We start from the raw sequence: 25,691 nt of genomic DNA, 5'->3' as shown, positions 1-25,691 counted from the left end.
TTCCCCGTGGGCCTGTTCCTACACAGACCTCTGCAGCGCATTGCAATCTTTTTACATTATAAATCAAAATATGGCTCGAGATGCAACCAACTCTGAATGGAGTCGTTATTCATTTCCTACAGGAAGCAGTATATAGTGCAATTAGATTCTAAAAGTCTACTCTGATTCTCCATAGACTTGTAAGAACACATTCCCATCAGGCTTCTGAAAATTGGAACGGTGCCTTTTTGACAAACCTATATGGATAGGCAGAAATGGAGGAGTAGGGATCATGTGCAGGCTGATGAGATTAGTTCATCTTGACATCACATTCAGCACGGATGTTGTAGCTGCCTCAGAATCTGGTTTGGGAAAAGTTCCATCCATCCGTAAGAAATTGCAGAGTTGTGGACGCAGCCCAATCCATCATGCAAACCAACCTCCCTTCCATTGCCTCCATGTACACTTCACACTGCCTCGGCAAGGCCACCGGCATAATCAAGGCAAGAGATACAGAGGTTTGAAAACGCACACCTCCAGATACAGGGACAGTTTCTTCCCAGCTGTTATCGGGTAGAATATGGTACTGAACTCCCATCTACCTCAATGGAGACCCGTGAACATTACCTCACAATAAATGCTGTACCCTTTATCCGTTATCTGTACACTGTGGACGACTTGATTGTAATCATGTATAGTCTTTTCTTTGGATGGCAACAGAAGCTTTTCACTACACGTGACAATAATAAACAAAACTAAACTAAGGGCATGTTCCTATGCTATGCTTTCCCATGTTCTATATATTCTCCTTGGGGCACTTGACCACCAAGTAAATACCTAGCAAGCAATGTTTCCATGGTCCTGCATTGAGGAGTCAAAGAAAATGGGAGGAGAGGCATTCATATTCAGGGCTGGAGAATGTGGGAATGGCTTATGTGATTGTTCCTATCTCCACAGCCGCTCAACACGACACGGATTAATGCAGCTGAGATTGAAAGTCGAGTGAGGGAACTGAGCAAGCCGGCTGAGATGATGGACAAGGTGAAGCAAGGATTCTGGGAAGAGTTTGAGGTACGTATTTTTCTCACGCCACTGAGAGCAAAAATAAATTGCACTGCGAATCAAGAGCTGTATTTATCGGATTTGTGATCTGTCCATTCATTTCTGGGAAGAGGATTTCAAAGCTTCCATTGATGGAATGGTAACATCAAAGAGTTTGGGAGAGAATTAAAATCGGAACGCTTTCAAAATTCTGTGATTCCTGTCAGAAATGTGTATTTAGTCCATTTTGATTGTTTGCTGTGTTTTGCATTTAAATGCTTAAATAGTGCACTTTGATGGAGGGCTTCCATCAGTAGAGCTGTTTAAAAGGTCACTGATTCCATCAGTGCTGGGAAGTAAATTGCCAGTTAAGATTACCTCCTGGTTTGTAATTGAGATATTTGTCATTTAAATGTCTCTTAATTCAGCATCCTTGATCGGCAGAGGTCAGTCACCCAATCACCAATTCCTTTAACTTGCAATTTAACGCTGATGGAAAGGAAAATGACGTTGGATTTGTTATATATTCTTTCTATCCTGTCGTTCACAAAGAAGCATTTTGGGTGCCAGACACCTACAGTAACTAAGTGGCAAGCAATGTTTGAAGGGAGAAGCCAGCTGGTTTACAAATAAAAAGACAACGTCCTGGAGTCAGGAGGTCGGGTCAGGCAGCATCTCTGGAGAACGTGGATAGATGACGTTTTGGGTCAGTAACCTTCAGACTGTTAGTGGGTAGGGGAAGGAGGGAGAAAGCTGGAAGAGAGGAAGGGTAGAACAAAGTCTGGCATGTGATGGGCCGATGGTTGGAGAAAGGTCAGAGATGAAAAGTCAAAACATGTGAGATAAGGATAGAAGAAGTGTGAATTGTGAAGCTAGAGGAAGGAATATAGGTGGACGGGGAGGGGAGAAATGGATGTGCACCCAGGTGGGGTGCAGGAAAGAGAGGGAGGAGGGAAAAAGGGGGGGGGGGGGGTATATAGGCTAGTTCCCTAAAATTGTAGAGTTCAATGTTTAGTCATTACATTGTAAGCTACTCAAATGGAATATGAGGTGCTGTTCCTCCAGTTTCCGTGTGACCTCGCTCTGGCAATGGGGGAAGCCCGGAACAGAGGGGTCAGTATAGGAATGGGAAAGGGAGCTGAAATGGTTGACGACCAGGAGATCAACTTGGCCCAAGTGTTCGACTAAGCAGTCGCCGAGTCTACGCTTGCTCTTGCCGATGTAAAGGAGGTCACGTCAGGATTAGCAGATGCAGTAGATGAGGTTAGAGGTGGTGTATGTAAACCTCCTTTTCACCTGTTGGGGTCCCTGGATGGATGTGAGGGAGGAGGTATAGGGACCGGTGTTAACATCTGCGGCTGCAGGGGAAAATGCATGGTGAAGGGGTGGCTTGGGTGGGAAGGGTTGAGTGAACCAGGGAGTTGCAGAGGGAATGCACTCTGCTGAAGGCAGTAAGGGTAGGCGGGGGGTATTGTTAATTTTGTCAGTGCAGTGTCTTTTCCATTCACTCATGAAATATATTCATGAAACAATAAGATGAAGCCTGGAATTTCCAGTCTTTGTCAGATATAGAGTCACGGAGTCTTCCAGCATGGCAACAGGCCCTTTGGCCCAACTTGTCCACACCGGCTGAAGTTCCCATCTGCACTAATCCCACCTGACTGCGTTTGGCCTTTATCCCTCTAAACCTGTCCGATCCATGTACTTGTCTAAATGTTTCTTAAACGTTGGGACAACCTGCCTCAACTACTGTCTTCCACAGCTCATTCCACACACCCACCACCCTTTGTGTGATGATTTGTAAATTTATCAGTCCGTACTAACCAACCTGACCTCCCGGTTGCCCAGCATTTCAACTCCCCCTCCAATTCTGAATCTGACCTTTCTGTCCTGGGCCTCCTCCATTGCCAGAGTGAGGCCCAGTGTAAATTGGAGGAATGGCACCTCATATTTCTCTTGGGTAGTTTACACCCCAGCGGTATGAACATTGACTTATCTAATTTCAGGTAGTCCTTGCTTTTTCCCACCTCCCCTCCCTCTTCCCAGCTCTCCCACATAGCCTACTGTCTCCGCTTCATCCTTTCTTTCCCCTCCGCCCCCACATCTGTCTGAAGAAGTTGCCTACTCATTTTCTCCATAGATGCTGCCTCGCCCACTTAGTTTCTCCAGCATTTTTTGTCTACTGTAAATTTATATATTGACGCTCATCTTCAGAAGGTTCTGAATCCTCAATTTCCCCACTCAAAAGTCTTGATCAGGCAGATCGGCTCAATTGAAGAAGATAGCTCATTATTATTTACCTCTGGTCATTTAGGGACAGTGCATGAATGCTGCCCGTGGCACCAACGTGTCTACATTGCAACTTCAAAGTTTACAATTAAAAAAAAATAGAAATAGCAAGCAAAAGACTTTGGATTCCAGGCGATCTGAAATAAAAAACAGAAATTTCTGAAACCGCACAGTAGATTATCTTTAAAAAATATATATGTTTAAAAATAACCGATGATAGTTTGAATATAAAATCTGTCTTGGGTTCTCAGGATTGTTCTTGCCTTGTGCTCTTATTGCAGTTTACCATTTACTGTATATTTTGGATGGCTTTACAGAAAGCGCAGATGTTTTGTGACTAAGATCATAACGTTCTATGGATTCTGTCAGTGTTCATAAATCCCTTGAGTGATTTGTAAATGACAGCCAGCTGTTGTCCTCGGTCAAATTATCTGCATTCCTGCCAGTACTCTTCACTGTCTAAATCCTTTGGTTCCCATCTAACTCCCATCTAACTGATTGACTGCTGTCAAACACGGCCTTTGTTAATATTATTGCTGAAAATCCTCGTCTCTTGAGCTTTAAAGCCTTACTGATTTAGTTTTACAGCTTGTCTTTTCCTCCCACAACTTCTTGATGTGGTTCCATTGATGTCAGACGCTGTGCAGCTGAGCATCTGTGTGCAGTCTGAACATCACAGCCACATCTCAATTTACCCCCGGCTGGATATCACACGGTTTGCTTTTCAGCAGGATGCATGTATAATGAATGGTATCTCTGGCTCCCCTCATTGTTTCCATGTCCCTGTGTGTCAGAGAGAACTGTGGCTGCATTTAAAGTTTCAGGCTATTTAACCTAACATGAGGGTGTTGTGTTGCAGACACTACAGCAGCAGGAGTGTAAGCTTCTTTACAGCCGAAAGGATGGGCAGCGGCAGGAAAATAAAAATAAGAACCGGTACAAGAACATCCTGCCTTGTAAGTATGGGCTGATCGAGCTCATCGTGTATTGAATTGATTGAAAGACATGGCATAGAAACGGGCCCTTCGGCTACTGAGTCCATGCTGACCACTGATCATCCATGCACACGTGTTCTATGTTACCCCACATCCCATCCCATACACATGGGCAATTTATAGTGGCCAACTAAACTACAAACCTGCATGTTTCTGTGCTGTGTGACTAACTTTAACTCTCCTCCGACCCCTCTACTTCCCTAAGCATCATTCAATACAATACAATACCGTTTATTTGTCATTTGAACCTCACATGAAGTTCAAACGAAATTTGGTTTCTGCAGTCATACAAGAAAAGAACCAAGACGCACACCAACACAATTTACACAAACATCCATCACAGTGAATCTCCTCCTCACTGTGATGGAAGGCAAAGTCTTGTCTCTCCCCTGCTCTCCATTCCTCTCCCGAAGTCAAAGTCAAAGCCCCCGGCACAATAATTCTTATTGTAACTTCTGAACCTTCAACGTCAGCTGGATGCCAAACCTAAACCAGGTGCCTTTGAATTGTAACCTATCTTTCTCGCAAGGTAGACAGTCAGAACCTTTGTCCCTGGGTAAAAGTATCAAATACTAGTGGGCATAGATTTAAGGTGAGAGCCGTATATATTACAGGAGATGTGAGGGGGCAAGATTTTTAGGCAAAGGGAGAGATGTCTGGGACATGCTGACAGGTGTAGTGGTGGAGACACATATGATAGTGGCATTAAAGAGTCTTTTGGATAGGCAAATGATATGCCGGGAAGGGAAGGATACAGATTATGTACAGGCAGGTGAAATTACAGATTTTGTACAGGCAGGCACAGACATTGTGGGCTGTGGGGCTTGTTCTTGTGCTTTACAGTTCTGTTTTCTGCACCTTCTGGCTGGTTATCTTCACAGACTGCTTCATCCATTTTGGGCCACAGCATAATGCGTGAAAAAAAATGGGGTTTACATTCTCAGTGTATACGTGTTTAGAAGAATAAAGATTCCTTTAATTCCTCTCCAAAAAGCAAGTTCCTAACATCATTTTCAATAACTAAGTTATTTGGCACCTAATAGCAATGACTTCTTCCTTCTAGTTGATCACACTCGAGTGGTCCTCCATGATGGAGACTTGACTGAAGCTGGGTCTGATTACATCAACGCAAATTTTATTACGGTAAATATTCAATGCTTTGCATATTTCCACATAGAATTTATATGCAACCGTTTTTAAAAAAAAAACCTAAAGCTTAACTTGGTGGCTCTGCAGGTAGGTACTTAACTGCTGGGAATATGACAAGTGTGAGAATATGAAAGTATGAAGGTAATATGACAAATTTTGCATGGCCATTTGCAAATGGTGGAAGTGAGAATGTATGTGTTCAGAGGAAGAGTAGACATTTAATATGAATCATTGTGGAAAGGGATTTAGAGTGTGGTCCTGACCTCCCATCTGCCTCATTAGAGACCCTCGGACTTTACTGGACTCGGTTTTGCGCTGAACATTATTCCCTTTATTGTGTATCTGTACACTGTGGATGGCTTGATTGTAATCATGCATTGTATTTCCACTGACTGGATAGCACAAAACAAAAGCTTTTCACTATATCTCGGTACACGTGACAATAATAAACTGAACTCGTTTTTATGGAAGTAGAACTGGGCATTTAATTAACTGGGTCCTGTTCTTGTGTATCGTGGGTTGCTGAACAAAGAAAATATAACAGACTGTTCACAAAAATGTAAGTTATTTTGGAGGGTAATACCTCTATTGAAGAATTACATTGGTTTTGTTAATCTACCACTAATTATGGTCAAAAACCTAAAATACATAACTTGAGATCGCATTAGTTAATTTAAGTGGTGCAAGGAATAATTTAACAGCCACAAGATCTGTTCGTGGCAAATTGCATTTGACTGACCTCTGGCAGCTGAAATGAATGTAGTAGATGTAACTGATTTGGATCATTAGAAGTATTGAAAATAACGTCTCATGGGTAGTCTTTTTAGAAAAGTTCATACAAAAAAATCTTAGAGATGCATAAAATATTGATGAACAGGAAACAGGGTTATAATTAATGGAAGCCAAAAGAAAACCTTGCGAATGCAGGAAATCTGAAGTAAAAGCAGAAAATGCTGGAAGTACTTCAAGGCAGCCAAGTTCCATGGAGATAATTAATGTTTCAGGATTATTAATATTGAAGAAGGGCTAGAAATGGTGTGCTCTGAGACCTCAGCTAACACCCAGCAGTGCCTTGAAAATGCCAGCACCGTCAACGTAATGTCCAGTTGAGTTTTGTACAGTTAAATCTTGGTTTCACTGCATAGTTTAGCCATGCATCCCCAAATCAAAAATGCACAAATAGATTTACAGATTCCTGTTTCACTCAACTCGCCCCTCCCCAGGTCCTCTTGTAACCACAGGAGATGAAACGGCTATCCTTGCATCTCCTCTCATGCCCTCATCCAAGGAGCCCAGCACCCTTTCCAGGTGGAACAGACGTTCACGTGTACCTCTTCCAGCCTCATCTATTGTCGTGGGTGCTCCCGATCTGGCCTGCTTTACATCGGTGAGACCAACCATAGTGTACTGAACTAACCTATTCGCCAAGACCTGCTGGATCATCCAGTTCACCATTTTAACTCTTCTTCCCATTCCACACCAAGTGAGGCCATACGTAATCTGGAAGGACAGCACCTCATATTCTCCTTGGGTAGCTATGGTATGAACATTGAATTCTCCAATTGCAAGTAATATCCCCCGACTCCCCCCCCTCCCCCCCTCTCCAGTCATCCTGCTCCTTTGTAGAAACAAAGAACAGTAGATTCTGGTTAATACCAAAGATAGACACAAAGTACTGGAGTAACTCAGCAGGTTGTGCAGCAAAGGTATAAGTGAGATTTCAATCTTTCCCCCCCCCCCCCCCCCCCACTTTCAGTCTGAAGAAGGGTCTCGGCCCAAAACCTCGCCTATCCTTTTTCTCCAGAGAAACTGGCCGAGCTGCTCTTGCTCCAGTATGGTGTGTCTACCTCTGCTCCTCTCCCTCCTTTGTGTGCTCATCCCATCCCCAAAAAGCACAGTTCCCTTTCATTATTCCCTCTTTCCCTTGCCATCGGCTTTACATTTTACTATTCCTCTCTCCTTTTCTGACACCCTTTTGTCTCATTTTCACCTCTAGCCATTGTCATTTACTTCTCCCAACTGTCAACTCCTCCTCCGTCCCTTTCTCCTCGCCTATCACTTGCTGGGCTTTGCCCCACCACCACCTTTCTCTTCAAGCTTTCTCCTCCCTAATTCAATCTATCTGAAGAAGGGCTCTGACCCGAAACGTCCTCTGTCCATTCCCTCCCCAGATGCTGCCTGACCCGCTGAGTTTCTCCAGCACTTTGTGTTTTGCTCATGACTTAAGCTGGAAAATCAAAGGTAGACAAAAGTGCCGGAGAAACTCAGCGGGTGAGGCAGCATCTATGGAGCGAAGGAAATAGGCAACGTTTCGTCCCGAAACGTTGCCTATTTCCTTCGCTCCATAGATGCTGCCTCACCCGCTGAGTTTCTCCGGCACTTTTGTCTACCTTTGATTTTCCAGCATCTGCAGTTCCTTCTTGAACACTTAAGTAGTTTCTTGTCTCAGTATTTACACGTTCCTTATTTTGCGAGCTTTTTTTGTGAGAATCCACTGTGAATATATTAATAGAGCTTACGCGAAGAAGTTATTTTAGAAATGCAGTCATTTATGAGAGACATTGAGATATTCCTGGAACAACATTAATGCTTTTTTTAACAAAAAGGCACAACACGTTGAGATGGTAGCTTTTCTCGATGTGCCTTACATACAAATCATTCAATTAGTTAACCATTGGATCTATTCCATCAGTTGTTTATTATTCTCATTGTCTTGCCTCTATAATTGGATATAGATTGTTGAAATAAGACTTGCCTTCTCTGATTGCACTGTGGAACCGAGGATACAATAAACAAAGTCTCTATCTTGCTGGTAACTCTTTCTTTATATTTTAACGGTTATTAATCAGGTGTGACTTGTTAATTTATTGCATTCATTTATTTCACCCAGCATGACATTGATAGTAATCGAACCACAACCAGGCCAAAGAAGAGTTACATTGCTACACAGGGCTGTTTGCAGAACACGGTGAATGACTTTTGGAGGATGGTTTTTCAAGAAAACTCGAGAGTAATTGTCATGACAACAAAAGAAGTGGAAAGAGGAAAAGTAAGTCTTATTGAACTTGAAGTTATTGTTTTAAATTGTGTTCGGTGGACCCTGTAATACAGATTAATGGGAAGAAAAGCAAAGTTCTGACGAGGGGTCTTGACCCAAAATGTCACCTATTCCTTTTCTCCAGAGATGCTGCCTAACCCACTGAGTTACTCTTGCATTTTCTCTGTCTTCTGCTAAAGTAGCTCAGTGGGTCAGGCTGCATCTCTGGGAGACACGAATAGGTGACATTTTGGGTCAGGACCTTTCTTCAGGCTGATCGTGGTGAGGGGGGAGGAAGGGGAGAAGAAAGGTGCCCAACCCAATATATCACCTGTCCATTGGGTTGGGAACCTTTTGGAGCTTTGACCCACCTCTCACCTTGTCCAGCTTTCTTTACAGATGCTGCCTGACCTGCTGAGCTACTCCAGCATTTTGTGTGAACCAACATCTGCAGTTCCTTGAGTCTATCCAGATTTATCCACACAATAATCAGTCTGATCTCAGCAGGAGCTTACATCAAATACCACACAACTAGCGCTGCATTAGCTGCATAATTTTTCTGCATCCACGAACCATTTCTCGACTGAAGGCATTGATTTCTCTTACTTGAGTAATCATTCAGTCTGTGTTGAATATTGGTAACTTGGGTGCCCATGGTGGAAGGGAAGTGTAAAGAATCTTGTCGCCAATTTTGGATTTCTCCTGGACTACAAACACCACCACAGCAGTCAAGAAGGCCCAGCAGCGACTCTACTTTCTGAGGATCCTCAGGAAAAACAAACTGGAGGAGAAGCTGCTGGTGTCCTTCTACCGCTGCTCCATCGAGAGTGTGCTGGCGTACTGTATAACCACATGGTATGCCAGCTGCTCTGCAGCGGACAGGAGAGCCCTTCAAAGGATCATCAACACCGCACAAAAAATCACTGACTGCCCACTGCCCTCCCTGAAGGACATCTTCAGCTCTCGCTGCCTTGGCAGGGCAGCCAACATCCTGAAGGACCCTTCCCACCCTGGACACGACCTGTTGCACCTGCTGCCCTGTGGCAGACGGTACAGGTCTTTCAAAACTCGCACAAACAGACTCAGAGACAGCTTCTACCCCATAGCCATACGTGAACTTAACAATGCAAAATAAGAAATAACACTCACATTCAACTGAATGGTTCTACCTCAGCTGCTATTGTTATTTATCTGTAATTTTTTTTTATATGTATATATTTTTACCTTTTCTTATATATTTAAAATTGCTCTTGTGAATCGCACCGTGGGATTGACTTTTAAATTTCGTTGTACCATGTGCAATGACAATAAAGAGATTCATTCATTCATTCATTCAATTGGTGACATTTATGGCCAGGCGCCTGAACCTAGTGAATTTTCCTCCTTTTGGAATTTTCTGCCTCAGTATTGCTATGTAAACATATCTGGATGCACATGGGGGTTGTTGGAGAACAGGGTCATTTCAGCCAGCAAGTAATTTGGTTAATTATGAGGTAAAATTGATAAATATTTTGAATGTCAAGATGCAAGGCAGAGAGAACAAAGATGGATGTGGGCAAGATGCAAAAATAGCTTGAACACTGAATATGAATATAAATCCTCTCTTAGGAATAAAATTACCTGAATCTTTGCTTCGTAGCACTGCCCATCCCAGCACGTTCTCCTCCATGACAGCATGAACTTCTATATTTTGTTTTGCATATTTGAAAACGTTCTTATGCTGATCCTTTATTTCAGAGCAAGTGTGTTAAATATTGGCCAGATGAGATGTCGTTGAAGGAGTACGGTGCTATGCGTGTCAGGAATGTTCGTGAGAACCCAGCACATGACTATATTTTAAGAGAGCTCAAACTTTCTCAAGTAGGACAGGTGAGCGTGGAGTTAAAAATTAACGTGAGGCAAAGAGTGCATGCGATCTCTTGCCCTTAATTTGTTCTCTTTTTGTTTTGCTGTTGGAAGAGTGGAATGGTCTAAATATAAATCTCTGTTTTTTAGCAGAGCACTGAAAGGACTGTGTGGCAATATCACTTCAAAACGTGGCCTGATCACGGTGTTCCCAGTGATCCGGGTGGTGTTCTGGATTTCCTCGAAGAAATTAATATCAAACAGGAGAATATCCCGGAAACTGGACCAAGCGTGGTTCACTGCAGGTATGGGAGAAATTGGGTTGAAGCTGAGCACTTCATTTTATCTGAAGAAGGGTCTCAACCCGAAACGTCACCCATTCCTTCTCTCCAGCGATGCTGCCTGACCCGCAGAGTTACTCCAGCATTTTGTGTCTACCTTCGATTTAAAGCAGCATCTGCAGTTCTTTCCTACACTTAATTTTAATGATGGATGATGCTCAATATTTCTGATGGATGACCTCCCTGTAATACTCTCATTAGGCCGATGGTGGAAACTTGCATTATTTGACAGTGAATTGGCATAATGTTCACGGGTGCGCCCTGTCGGCCAGCGATTTCCCCTTACATTAGAACTATCCAAAACCAGGGACAATTTTTAAAAAACATTTATACTAATCCATTTAACCTACAAACCTGTACGCCTCTGGAGTGTGGGAGGAAACCAAGCTTCTTGGAGAAAACCTATGCAGGTTATGGGGAGAAAGTACAGACAAGCACCCGTATCCAGGATCAAACCTGGGTCTCTGGTGCTGTAAGGGGTGCTGCCCTTATTGAACCAGGGACTACAGATCTTCAGTCCAGCGCTCTCAACTGAGCTATTTTGGCAGACGACAAAGCAGACAAAGGGTTAGGTTTATTGTACAGTGTAAAAACTTTGTTTTGCATGCTATCAGATCAGATTATACTATACATAAATACAATCAAGTCAAGTTCAAGTACAAAAGCTATAAATAGGTACAAGATATACACCAAACGTTAAATATTGGCTTCCAATAAGCATGTATTGGGGGTAAAATGCAACTACTCTTTTCAGTTGAGTACAATAGGTTTAATGGAATGGTGAAATTTCAACATACTTAATGTCTCCATGTTACTCTTTAGCATTAACTGTCTACTGTATGGATGAGATCCTGAAGCGATTGGTGTAAGAAACTCTTTGCTGCCAAATGGCATGTTTTGTGAGGTTTGCTTTGTAGATGTTTACAGCAGGTTATTGTCACCTTGGCCTCTCCTTCACGGAGAAGGCTCTGGGTCAGTGTTCTGAGGTGGCTGATAAAAGCCTAACTGCATCTGCAGATAGAGTCGCTTGACCAATGTTGTTTTATTCCCTCCACTCTCTTTTACCTGGTGTCAGTGTTCTCCAACTAAAAGACTTGTGGTGTTCAGTGTCTTCCAAGGTGCTCCTCCTTCAATTTGGGACAGGGCCATGGAAGCTGTTCCTAAGTCTAGCGGTGTGTGCTTTCAAGCTTCTGCACCTTCTGCCGGACGAGAGCAGGGAGAGGAAAGGGCCTGTCTCACCTGGGCGTCATTTGCGCATCACGCAGGTGGCGCGCGAAGATTTTGTGAATCCCAAAATCCTGGGGCGCCACGCGCGACTGCCTACATCACCACGCACCATGTGCGCATAATGCACGCCATGCATGCATCACCTGGCCCTGAAGAAATGACTGGGACAGGGCAAGATTTCAATTATGTTTAACTGCTTTTCCAGGACCGTGTAAAGTGTAGATGGAGTCAATGGTGGGCAGTCCTTGTGATGGACTGGACTATATCTGCATCTCTCTGCAATTTCTTGAGGTCTTGGGAAGAGCTGTTCTTAACCAAGCTATGATGCAACCTGAAAGCATGCTATCTATGGTGCATCTGTAGAAGTTTGTAAGTCACTGGAGATATGCCAAATGTCCTCATTCTTAGGATGTAGAGACATTGGTGTGTCTTCTTAGCTGTCACATCAATGTGGTTGGTCCAAGACCGACCATATTAACACCAAGGACCTTGAAGCTCTCAATCTTTTCCACATCTTCACCATTGATGCTGATTGGAGCATGTTGGAGTAATAATAATAATAATAATAAATTTTATTTATGGGCGCCTTTCAAGAGTCTCAAGGACACCTTACAAAAATTGAGCATGTAGAGGAAAAACATGTAAGGGGAATGAAATAAATAGTAGAGACATGACTAGTACACAAAGTAAAGACAGAATTCAATACAAAACACAGTATGAGGCAATTAATGCACAGATGAAAAGGGACGGGGACGTGGGGCTAAGGATAGGCAGAGGTGAAGAGATGGGTCTTGAGGCGGGACTGGAAGATGGTGAGGGACACGGAATTGCGGATCAGTTGGGGGAGGGAGTTCCAGAGCCTGGGAGCTGCCCTGGAGAAGGCTCTGTCCCCAAAACTGCGGAGGTTGGACTTGTGGATGGAGAGGAGACCGGCTGATGTGGATCTGAGGGACCGTGAGGGTTGGTAGGGGGAGAGGAGGTCAGTGAGATATGGGTGGGCCAGATGGTGGAGGGCTTTGTAGGTGAGGACCAGGATTTTGTAGGTGATCCGGTGGGAGATGGGAAGCCAGTGAAGTTTTTTGAGGACTGGGGGAAGAAAGTAGGGGGAAGAAAGCTGGAAAATAGAGGTTGGGCTGACGTAGAGCCCACCAAGTGTTAGGTGATTACTCTTGGCCCAAAATGTCATCTGTCCTGTCACTTGCCAAGTTTTTCTCCATCCCCACCTGTCTTTTCCAGCTTTCTGCCCCCAACTCCAATCTCTCTGAAGAAGGTGTCAACCAGAAACGTTGTCTGTCCATTTCCCTCCAAAGATGCCGCCTGACCTGCTGAGTTCCTCCAGCACTTTGTGTTTTGCTCAAGATTCCAGCATCTGCAGTTTCTTGTCCACTTGTGCCACTTGTGTTTACAGTTTCTTTCTGCAGCCCAATCAAGATTTTCATGTGTTTGTGTCCATGGAGAGGGTGCACGCTATTTCCTCATTCCTCAAGCTAACCAGATACAACATTCCTATCGCCTCTGTAACTAATTCACAGAAATCCCAAATCAAATCTGTTACCTTCCTGCCACTGTTCTGAAGGGTTGTCTGTTCTGCAATCAGCAGGACTGGCGTACCATTAATGTTGCACAGTTTGCACGTTCGAAGTGAGCTTTATTCATATTTTTTAAATGGAGATCCTGACCTGCGATCTAATTGCTTTATTTTCCCTCAAACTCTGTCACGACCCTTTGTTTAATTTTACATTTGTTGCAAAAGCTTTCGTTTCAAACGAGAAGTCACAGCAGTAAAAATATTTCTGCACATATATAGAGTGGAAAATAATTTACTATTGGCTTTGTTGTTTCAACCCCTCAATTAGACGCAAGCTGTGGATTCTGCTGCCATGTACCAATTATTTAATCTTAATGGTGCTGGAATAACTAGATGGAGGCTGAAGGAGCGATGGTAAATTTAATTTGCCAAGTCCTATTATTGTAAAACACAAATTATGAAAATAAACAAACGCAGCAGTATTGCCAGATCAGCCTATAAACCTGTCATAGTGGTGCTGACTCTGCATAATTGTGGATTCCTTGCATGTTGGATTCAGTAATGACAATTGGGCGGTGCAGTGGTACAGTTGCTGCCTTACAGCTCTTGCAGCACTGGAGACCCGGGTTCGATCCTGACTACGGGTGCTGTCTATACGGAGTTTGAACGTTCTCCCCGTGACCTGCGTGGGTTTTCTCTGATATCTTCGGTTTCCGCCCACACTCCAAAGACGTACAGGTTTGTAGGTTAATTGGCTTGGTATAAATGTAAATTGTCCCTAGTGTGTGTAGGATAGTGTTAGTGTGCGGGGATCGCTGGTCGGTGTGGACTCGTTGAGCCGAAGGGCCTGTTTCTGCGCTGTATTTCTAAACTAAACTAAACTAAACAAATAGTAGTTTGCCCAGAACATTGTGCCGATAGGTGATCCTTGTGCTTAGAGTCGAGTGTTACTGGGGAAAGGTTTGGACTCCTGAGCCATGAATGGCAGGTAACAGGAGGTATCTTCACTGCTGTATAAAACACAAAATGAAACCGGTTTTCTGGAGCACTGAGGTAAGCGTGAACATTGGGAAAGGGGAAAGTCAAGACTGATGGCAGAATGCTGTTCTTCACCCTCATCTTCTGGGGAAAAAAATAGATAAAGCACCATTATTCCGAATACCTCAAGGGAAGATGATAAGACGGTGTAAAGGGCTCCCTGTTTTCTATTTGAATTGGAACCAATCGGGCAGCATAGTGATGCAGTGGCAGAGTTGCTGCCTTGCAGCCTGTTTCCACGCTGTATCTCCAAACTAAACTAAACCAAATCACCAATTTACTATTGTATCTTGATGAAATTGCTTTATAATATTTCAACTGAGGGTGCATTTTATTCATCTCTCATCAGAGTGATGAACCCTCTTTGTTTGCTGTCTTCTGACTGATTGTCCGAAATGAAGCATTGCTTATGTTCTTGATGTGGATCCTTCACAGTTGTTGTGCTGTACTGTGCTCAGCAGACGGGATAAGCAGCTTGCTAATTAAACTCTTCCCCCAAAGCTGGAGTATAGCGCTGAACAACATTGTGTGTTAATGGAGGGCAAGGATGATGAATGGCAGAAGCCAGTTTTCCAGATAATTCAGTTCATTCAATGTGACATAGCACTGGTGGATTGGCTGACTGGGTCCTTACAAAAATAAACAGCTGCGTTAGAAAACCAAACTTCAAATAAAGCCATGCCCTTTTCCAAGCCGTACTTCGTGGGAGTACACTAAGCCCAAACATTACCGGCAGGAAAGAGGACCAGGCAAGGCTGGGGTGGTGGGCAAAAAAAGATAAGTAGAGAAGTCGGAGCCAAGCAACAAATCATGCCACATAAAGAGGGCAGCACGGTGGCGCAGGGGTAGTGCTCTGGTCTGCCAGAGACCTGGTTTCGATCCTGACCATGGGTGCCGTCTGTATGGAGTTAGTATGTTCTCCCTGTGGGTTTTCTCCGGGTGCTCCGGTTTCTTCCCACACTCCAAAGACGTACAGGTTTGTAGGTTAATTGGCTTCAGTAAAAATAGCAAATTCCTCAAGCTACATTTGTTATTTTGTCGCAACCACTTTTTAAGGCATTGCACTGTCAAAACAAAAATAACTGACCCTTTGAGCTATCTGTGCCTGCCATTAAAGATCACAGCTGATTATCTGCCTCATCTGGCCTCCTGAATGATCCAAATGTATAAAAATCAGCCTCTGCTCATCCGCAGCCTTCCAGGATATAGTTCCAAAGATTCACAACTCTGAAGCGAATTATCTCTTAAAGCTAAATAGTTGATCCGTTACCCCAAAGCTATGGCTTTTCTCCTTTGATCTTCCAGCCAAAGGAAACAACCCCTTTGCATCTTCCGTCATTGCTTTATACAATCAATAAGGTCGCCTTACTTCTTTAAACTCGGATGATTATAAACTTGTCCTGCTCACTATTCAACAGTCGCTGATCCCAGGATTCAATCAAGTGAATTTAAGATGAACTGGAATAAGCAAGTATATCTTTCCTTAACTAGACAGGTTAAAATGTCACCACAGCACTCCTTGGGGATCTTGTCCAAACTCCATACAATTATGCCATTCCATCCTATTATACTCCAAACACCTGCAATAAAGTACAGCGTCCCAATTGTCTTTCTTATTGCTTGATGTACTTCTTATTAACTTTCTGCATTCTGTAACACCAGATTCTTAAAGTATCACAGGCAAACCGCTGAAAGTGAATTAATCTGTTCTGGATGTGTACATGAAATACTTCTTTTCACTCAGCGGACAAATGAAAAATGATTTGATTATCTTGTGCGGTGCTCTTGTTTTACACTATCCTTTGGCCATCCTTTTTCCAAAACCAGTGAAACCATTAATTCTTAATCCCCCGAATTGCGTTTATTCTGAAGCTGGTGAATTCAGTCATTTGCCATTGCATCCAAACGGTCGATTGATGGTCGGCATGTTTCCATGTTGTACCTTTCAATCAAAATCAATTATCCAGCGATTAGTCAGATTGGTACAGGAACTGGAATTCTCTCCTTGGTCAAGATATAACCCACTGTTCTAATGGAGTTAGACACAAATTGCTGGAGGAACTCACCGAGTCAGGCAACATCTCTGGAGAAAAAGGATGGGTGACGTTTTGTGTCGGACCCTTCCTCGGAGTCAGCAGAATACTGTGGAAGAAATGAGATTTAACCCTATGCCGTTGTGTTCAAGAAGGAACTGCAGATGCTGGAAAATCGAAGGTGCACAAAAAAGCTGGAGAAACTCAGCGGGTGCAGCAGCATCTATGGAGCGAAGTTCCTTCGCTCCATAGATGCTGCTGCACCCGCTGAGTTTCTCCGGCTTTTTTGTGTACCTTTAACCCTATGCCAGTAGTTTATCACTTCACTCCATCACACTTGTGTATGGGTTTTTGACACAGCCCTACTTATATACTAGAGAGCAATCTTTTGCGGAGTGTGAAATAGCTTATTTCCTCGTCCCTTTAAAAAAAGAAATAAACATTTTGATAAGGCCAATGTCATTAAAGTGGAATGGGAATGTTAATATTATTGCCTTTTCACAGCTTCAAAAGAAGATTGGATAAAAATGAGCAAACCTCCAGAGCAACAATCACTTTGCAGTTCCCCTTAGTTGATGACATTGGCTTTTTTCAACATTATATTGCCAACCAATTTTCATCTCTCCTGAGGATGCTGACTCAGTGAGAGCACGGATATCATGACTACATAACTTCTGCAAAGGTTTGCAAATCACCAGAACATCTATTGCTATTTCACTGGAGCTTGCATCCTTAATAACTGGTTTAGCACCAAGGGATGCACAATGGCGCAGCAGCAGAGTTGCTGCCTAACAGCGCCAGATTCCCGGGTTGGACCCTGACCGAGGGTACTGTCTGTACGGAGTTTGTACATTCACACCTTGACCACTTGGATTCTCTCCGGTTATTGATTTATTGAATTTTGTTTATTATATGCTATCTAAGTTTAAGAATGTAATTGTTCCATTGTCGGCGCATATGACAATTAAACCTTCTCGACTCTTGGAATAATGTCTCTCTATGCCCATTAATGCTTCGACATGCTGGCAGTGGAATAGGGACTATTCATTTGTTGCAATAATTGCAAAGATCGAGCACTCCTAAGATTAATGTTGCACTTTGCAAATAAAAATTCTGCATTACCCGAGTAACATCGCCACATGAACATGCTGCAAGTGCATGTTTAACAATGAACTTTTGGTCTCTGAAATTGAATTAGAAACATCGTACATAGAAACATTCGATATGATCAAGAGTCAAGAGTGTCTTATTGTCATATGTCCCAGATAGAACAATGAAATCCTTACTTGCTGCAGCACAACAGTAGTAAGTAAGTAAGCAAGTAAGTTTTATTTATATAGCACGTTTTAAGTCAACTCCCATTGACACCAAAGTGCTTTACATAAAATGAATAATAAGTTTCCATACAAACAATAGAAAATGTTTAAAATTTTTTTTTTTTAAATGGACACAACACATTATAGAGTTCAACACAAACGTCCCCCCACAGCAGAATCAAAAGTTTCCACTGTGGGGAAAGGCGCCAGAAAGTTAAGTCCTCTTCCTCTGTGAAACACTGGAGGTCGGGGCCCTCTTGCCGTGACGATGGAACTCCGGTGTCGGGTGAAACATTCCTCAGCGGCTTGGAAAGTCTGGAGCATAATATGTAACACACAACAGAATATGTAATCATAATAAATAATATAACAAAAACGCAGGGGAAAAAAAGAACAAATAATAACAGTGCAATAATAATAATCTATTCTAGTTCATAGCTTATGAGGTTGTAGTGTTTAATAGTCTGATGGCTGTAGGGGAGAAGCTGCTCCTGAACCTGTACGTTACAGTTCTCGGGCTCCCGTACCTTCTTCCCGATGGTAGTGGTGAGATGAGTGTGTGACCAGGATGGCGTGGGTCTTTGATGCTGTTGGCTGTCCTATTTGAGGCAGCGACTACGATAGATCCCTTCGATGGTGGGGAGGTCAGAGCCGGTGACCAGCTGGGCAGTGGTCACAACTTTTTGCAGTCTTTTCTGCTCCTGGACATTCACGTTGCCGAACCAGGCCATGATGCAACCAGTCAGTATGCTCTCTACTGTGCACCTGTAGAAGTTCAAGAGAATCCTCTTTGACATACCGAATCTCCGTAATCTTCTCAGGAAGTAGAGGCGCTGATGTGCTTTCTTTATGATTGCATCAGTGTGCTGGGTCCAGGAAAGATCGTCGGAAATATGCACGCCCAGGAATTTGAAGTTTTTGACTCTCTCCACAATCGTCCCATTGATGTAAACAGGATTGTGGGTCCACAACCTTCCTCTTCCAAAGTCCACAATCAGTTCTTTGGTTTTGCTGATATTGAGAGCCAGGTTGTTGTGCTGGCACCATATGGTCAGTCGGTCGATCTCATCACCATCTGTAATTCGTCCCACAATGGTGGTGTCGTCAGCAAACTTGATAATGGAGTTCGCACTATGTCCGGCTACACAGTCATGAGTATAGAGCAGGGGGCTGAGCACGCAGCCTTGAGGTGCTCCCTTACTGATTATCACTGAGGATGAAGTGTTTCTGCCAATTCGAACAGACTGTGGTCTGTGGATGAGGAAGTCGAGGATCCAATTGCAGATCATCTAAAATCAGAACCCTGTTCCTGCTTTATCCCAATATCCCTTGACTACTTTAGCCCTAAGAGCTAAATCTAACACTCTCTTGAAATTGGTTGATAATTTAACATCTTTACTTTCAGGTTAGCTCTTGGTATAGGAAACTGACCTCATCTTTTCTTCCAATAGTGCGGGGATTGGGCGCACAGGAACTTTCATTGTGATCGACATCTTGATTGACATTATCAGAGAAAAAGGTGCGTACATGCTTTACTGTAAGCGCCTAGCGTTTTGCATTAAGTGAGACTTGAACCCCAAATTACAAGATCGTTAGCTACTTGTCACTTATTTGCTGTCATCGCATGCAATCTATAGAATGTTTAACAGCAGGCCCTGTGTGCCATGCTCTGCCTAAAAATATCTCTTGCCCAGTAGTCAAAAGCAGCACGGTGGTGCAGTGATAGAGTTGCTGCCTCACAGCACGAGAGACCCCGGGTTCGATCCTGACCATAGATGTTCTCTGTAAGGAGTTTGCACGTTATCCCCTGCGTGGGGTTTCCTCGGGTGCTCCGATTTCCTCCCACACTACAAAGACTTACACATTTGTAGGTTAATTGGCTTTGGTAAAATTATAAATTGTCGCTAGTGTGTGTTGGATAGTGTAGGTGTTTCCGGGGTCGTTGGTCGGTGGACCGAGGGGCCTGTCTCCTGTATCTTTAAACTAAAATCTAAACTGAGCAGCTGTGTAGGTGAAATGGGAACAGAACCATGGTGTATATTTGGAGCCGTGTATGAACGACGGCTCTTGACTGTGGATGTGAGTGGTGGTTTGTGTGAATATTGCACTGGAATCTGTGACAGTACACTTAGCAAATAGTGTTTTGCGGGTGGCTTGTTACATAAACCCTTCACTGGGACACTCTGTAAACTGTAGGTGTGGACTGCGACATCGATGTTCCCAAGAGTATCCAGATGGTGCGGTCGCAACGCTCCGGGATGGTTCAGACAGAAGCACAGTACAGATTCATTTACATGGCCGTTCAGCACTATATTGAAACACTGCAACGTCGGATCGAGGAAGAGCAGGTACAGGAAGTTCTGTTTCACAATACTTTAGTCTACAGACCATCTTTTCACTAACATTTAAAGATTGAATGAACAATACTTTATTATCACATGTGACATGTCACAGTGAAATTCTTTGTTTTGCATACCATACACAAAGTATGGAAAGAGTAGCCGGGTATAGAGTGCCGACAAAGTTACATAGTGTTCAATGTAGTCCCCATGGGTCCCTCTTTATTGTCTCGGTGCCCCTCCCCCCCCCCCCCCCCCCCTCCCCCTCACCCACATCGGGTCCCTCTTTGCCTCTTTGTTCATGAAAGTAGCAAATCAGGATGAGCTGGACATAGAGTTGACCAGCCATTTTGGCCACTTTGTTCCGCTCTTGCTGAGGAAGGAAGCATAATAGGTTTTATCTTTTATTTTTAATGTCATAAATATGATTTAATTAGCCTTTGCTCTCCAAGGAGAAACCATTGACATTATGTTTAACATTTGTGCACCTATAAATTTGCATTGCATGGAAGATTCGTATATCTCTGGGTTAACTCATCCCTAGTGCATTCCCCAATTTGAAACTGAAGCAAGCACACCAATAGTCTTCCAGCTAGAATCTCCTAAATTGGCTGATCTCTGTTGCCATGACTTGTGGGATATTGCAAATGATGTAATATTCCTGAAATTTAAAAAAAAGAACACCATTATTCCAACCCAAATTGCTCATCAATGATTCTGCTAAATGTATTCATTTTCCAAAATGTAGAAAGACATAATCTGGCTGTATTTTTGTGTACTAGTTGTGCGAGGGCTGGAATATTGGCTGCATGCAATATATACTTACTGTATCCCAGTAAGAGTTTCCAAAGAGGGGAATTTTAGTTGATTGTGTAAATTTCCTTGGAGCAGTACTTAGGATTTTTACTTCCCTCTTTGGTTGCAAAAATAATGGAGAAACAAGGAACTGCAGAGGCTGGTTTACCAAAGAAAGACACAAAATGCTGGAGTAACGCAGCAGATCAGGCAGCATCCCAGGAGAAGATGGATAGGAGACCTTTCGTGTCTGAACTCTTCAGATTCCAGGTCTGAAGCACGGTCCTGGCCCGAAAGACCTCACCCATCATGTTCTCCAGGGATGCTGCCTGACCTGCTGAGTTACTCCAGCATTTTGTGCAAAAATAATGGGCCTGGCTCCACGCTGTATCTCTAAAAGCTGAACTAAATTGTAATTTTAGGTGAGTGTTGTTGCTCTGTCGTTAGACTGGCAGAGTGTCTGCTCACTTGGTTGATCTTAGTTCTAGTGTATGTGGGCTGCTGAAGGTTAGGGAATATGAAGGGTACAGTGTGAGTTTTGTGGGAAACAGGCCTATTTATTTTCAGATTTTGTTTTATCCCTGCAAAGTAACTCTGCTTGTGTTTGAACAAATTCTTGTGTAAACATGTCTCCATAAACCTTCTGACAAGGACACTGCCTCTTTTCCAGAAAAGTAAGATAAAAGGCCGTGAATATACAAATATCAAATATTCCTTATCGGATCTATCGTGTGGAGGTGACCAGAGTCCTTTTCCTCCCTGCACACCCAATCCCGTGTGTACAGAGTAAGTGCCGTCCTTCACCTTGCTATAGCTTCCAATCATTTATTAATAGTCGTAAATATGAAATGTAAAGCTGCTTTAAGTTTGTTTGTTGCCACTGCTGGTTGCAGAAACCAAAATGAAAATTGGAGAAATATTAGAAACAAAGAACTGCAGATACTGGTTTATACCAAAGATAGACACAAAGTGCCGGAGTAATTCAACGAGTCGGGCAGCATCTCTGGAGAAAAAGGATGGGCGACGTTTCGGGTCGAACCCCTTCTTCAGACTGTAGGGCAGCACAGTGGCGCGGCGGTAGTGTTACTGCCTTACCTCGCCAGAGACACGGCTTCAATCCTGACTGCGGGTACGGAGTTTGTACATTCTTCCTATGACCGACATGGGTTTTCTCTGGGTGCTCCGTGTTCCTCCCATACTCCCAAGACATGCAGGTTTGTAGGTTAATTGGCCTCTGTAAATTGTCACTAGTGTGTCGGATAGTGCTAATGCACGGGGTGATCACTTGTTGGCGTGGGCTGAAGGGTCTGTTTCCACGCTGTGTCTCTAAAGTAAAGAGGCTGCCTGACCTGCTGAGTTACTCCAGCATTTTGTGTCCGTTGTTGAAAAAAATACTGTTCATTGTGAACAATATTTACTATCCTAGTAAAATAGATGGAGCCTTATTCTGTACCGGCATCTATTGTTTCTGGTGTGGGATGCCCAAACTGACAACTCTTTCCCTTTAAGACTGCATTCAGGCCCATACATCACAAAGATGAACAAATATGAACCCATAATTTTAAACTAATGGTGTCAAACCTTTCACGCACAAGATGCACTGCGAATGATGACACCATCCCAGGGGATTTTTAAAGATCATGGTAGTTTCTCAAATAAAGTGCATCTATTGCTCTGTGTGTCTGGTTGGAGACAAAATTCCCCCAGTTTTAATAAGCTTCTCATTCTTTCTACCTTTGAAAATTACTGAGTGTGCACTCTCATTCTTTCAAATTTCAAACTTTTGGGGGAGACTTTTAAAATTAAAATTATTATTTTTCTATTTCTTTATCTCTCTTATTCTCAAGCTCTTCCAACCATTCTTTCTACCCATGCCCGTCTTTTCTTTCTCTTTGGATCAGACTTGACATTCTACCCCACGCCCTCCCTCCTTCATCCTCACTCCCATCTCCAGCCCATTCAATTTCTTTATTCCTTTGCTGTTGGTTTATCACTCCGTGTCATATTGTTTAAGGACAGACACAAAATGCTGGAGTAAATCAGCGGGTCGGGCAGCATCTCTGGAGAAAAAGAACGGGTGACATTTCGGGTTGGCACCCTTCTTCAGAGAGTCAGCCGAATACTGTGGAAGAAATGAGATTTAAAAGGAACAGCTGACGTTTCGGGTCAAGACCCTTCTTCAGACTGAGAGTCAAGGGAGAGGGAAACGAGAGATATAGACGGCACATAGAATAAACGAATGAAACATATGCAAAAAGCAATGATGATCATGGAAAGGTAGAGCCCACAATGGTCCATTGTTGGTTGTGGGGTAGGTGATAACGAGTTATACAGACAGTAAAGGATGTGTTGATTATTGTTGAATGTGAAGCAGTATTTAGTATCCTTGTAAAAGAGAGAACCTTATTCTGTACCAAGCCTCTATCGTTTCTGGTGATTGCCATGTTGATTATTCTGCTCATTTAGGTCCCAAATCCCCCTCTGTCCCATGCTGCGCACTCATCAGTACTTCAAGAAATCATGAGCACTAATATTTTGGATCTATAGAGCACGGTGGGCAAGTCTGATTAATGGCAGCTGCTGCTTGATGCACTGCTGCAAGAAGTTCTGGTCCCCTGTCCCATTGGTGTGAATTAAACGCAACATTGATTTTGGGTTCATTTGAAGTTTAAGATCATTACTTGTGCTGAAAGTGGACATGTTGCCGGAGGCACATAATGATGCTGCGGTACCTGTAATTTATTGGACCTCTCGAAAGTACCACTGGAGCACTATTTCATGGGCAGGTTTTATTTGCTTTCTTTGGGGACTTTTTTCTTTATATAACTTTGGTTCTGCATCTGTTGAATTTTTTTTTTTTTCTGCTGCGTGATGGTGAAGGATAATTAATCATATTCTGTTCATATGTGGAAATGGTTCAGTGGGTCCACAGGGAGTGTAATTAATTCATTATTTGGAATGGGAGTTCTTGGGAAGCGAAGGTTCACCATCATCAGACAGCACTTTCCCGTTTGTAGACTCATTTATGTAGATGGTGGTGAGCTGTTCAGAATACATAGACTGAAAACAAATCTCTGTGATCAATTGAGGGGAAATGTTCGGAGTGAACTTGAGCTGTTTTTAATGAAATTGCTGAGTATCATTAACGTCTTAATGTTAACCCACTGAACAGTTGTTTATGAATTATTGCAAGTGATGCCTGCTTGTGTTGCCTCCCTGGTAGCATCACAGATTTTTTTTCAAAAAATAACTGCTTGGTAAAGAATTTCCATTTAGCAATGATAAATATATGTGCATTAAAAGGAGATGTGCAGGGTAAAGTTCAATGGTTTCTTTATCGTCACGTGTATCAGGTACAGTGAAATAATTTTTTTACATACAGCTCAGCAAGACTATCCCTATACATAAGCATAATCGCCCGGTCAGTAGAGAATGCACAGGACAGTCCACTGAGACCATATGCAAGAGGTGCCATTTTACAGTCCCAGCTGGCCAGAGAGGCCTGTTGCAGCCGTCGCCTCCATCCAGTCATCCTGTGTTGCGATGTCCCTCTCCACACCTGGCCCTCTTCAGCCCTTGGAAAAGAGCAGTCAAGTGTTGGCTGGCCAGGATGGCGATACATTCAGCCTAACATCTTAAGAGTGTCGAGGGGTATGGGACTTTGGCAGGATCGTGATGCTGAGGTAAAAGATCGGCCATGATCTTATTGAACAGCAGGCACGAGTTTGAATTTCTAATGTTCTTGTGTGGTCTCTTGGTGCAGGATGAAAGATGAGGGTGGCAGAATATATGAAAATGTTGGCTTGATGCAGCAACAGAAGGGCCATAGATGAAAGTTGCCAGTATTTGGTGCAGAATGGAAAGGAAAGGTAAGATTTATTACTTCACAACTTGTTCTTTTAAAAAAGAAAAAAGCCTTGTCTCCAGAAGATGCAGATAGTCACGGTCTGACAATTCCACTATCATAGAAACATAGAAAATAGGTGCAGGAGTAGGCCATTCGGCCCTTCGAGCCTGCACTGCCATTCAATATGATCATGGCTGATCATCCAACTCGGTATCCTGTACCTGCCTTCTCTCCATACCCCCTGATCCCTTTAGCCACAAGGGCCACATCTAACTCCCTCTTAAATATAGCCAATGAACTGGCCACAACTACCTTCTGCGGCAGAGAGTTCTAGAGATTCACCACTCTCTGTGTGAAAAATGTTTTTCTCATCGCGGTCCTAAAGGATTTCCCCTTTATCCTTAAACTGTGACCCCTTGTCCTGGACTTCCCCAACATCGGGAACAATCTTCCTGCATCTAGCCTGTCCAACCCCTTAAGAATTTTGTAAGTTTCTATAAGATCCCCCCTCAATCCTCTTAAACTTTACTCAAGAATGGTGGTTGTTTATAAAAGGAGCAGAAACAATTCCTAGCAGTCCCTCCTCTGTCATTCGGTGTGATCACGATTCATCCCTTTCAGTTTTAGTTTTAGTGATGCCGCATTGAAACAGGCCCTTGGGCCTCCCGAGTCCGTGCTGACCAGCAATCTCCCTGTACACTAGTTCTATCCTACACGCTGCAGGCAATTTTCCGAGGTCATTAACCTACAAACCTGTACATCATTGGAATATGGGAAGAAACTGGAACATCCAGAGAAATACCACACGGTCACAGGGAGAATGTACAAACTCTATACAGAAGACACCGTAGTCGGGATCGAACCCGGGTCTCGGGCACCAACTGTACTGCTG

General features: G+C 43.3%; 1 protein-coding gene across 2 annotated transcripts in view; it reads left to right on the top strand.

The window, feature by feature from the left end:
* ptpn11 (protein tyrosine phosphatase non-receptor type 11) overlaps nt 1-25,691 on the top strand; it is a 57,860-nt gene that overhangs the window by 27,917 nt on the left and 4,252 nt on the right. The window contains exons 6-15 of one of the 2 annotated variants that reach the window (XM_033043741.1): nt 937-1,050; nt 4,169-4,265; nt 5,368-5,447; nt 8,344-8,502; nt 10,228-10,359; nt 10,489-10,640; nt 19,270-19,337; nt 20,015-20,166; nt 21,623-21,738; nt 24,716-24,821. In XM_033043741.1, coding sequence (XP_032899632.1) covers nt 937-1,050; nt 4,169-4,265; nt 5,368-5,447; nt 8,344-8,502; nt 10,228-10,359; nt 10,489-10,640; nt 19,270-19,337; nt 20,015-20,166; nt 21,623-21,738; nt 24,716-24,785 — 1,140 coding nt within the window. In that variant the 3' untranslated portion in view covers nt 24,786-24,821. Of the gene's footprint in view, nt 1-936; nt 1,051-4,168; nt 4,266-5,367; nt 5,448-8,343; nt 8,503-10,227; nt 10,360-10,485; nt 10,641-19,269; nt 19,338-20,014; nt 20,167-21,622; nt 21,739-24,715; nt 24,822-25,691 lie in introns of both variants that reach the window. The other variant, XM_033043740.1, reaches the window with a different exon arrangement.

Source organism: Amblyraja radiata, chromosome 25 (genome assembly GCF_010909765.2).
Source record: "Amblyraja radiata isolate CabotCenter1 chromosome 25, sAmbRad1.1.pri, whole genome shotgun sequence".
Classification (NCBI taxonomy): Eukaryota; Metazoa; Chordata; class Chondrichthyes; order Rajiformes; family Rajidae; genus Amblyraja; species Amblyraja radiata.
The sequence above is the reverse complement of the archived record's forward strand: the minus strand, read 5'-3'. Positions and strand labels throughout refer to the sequence as shown.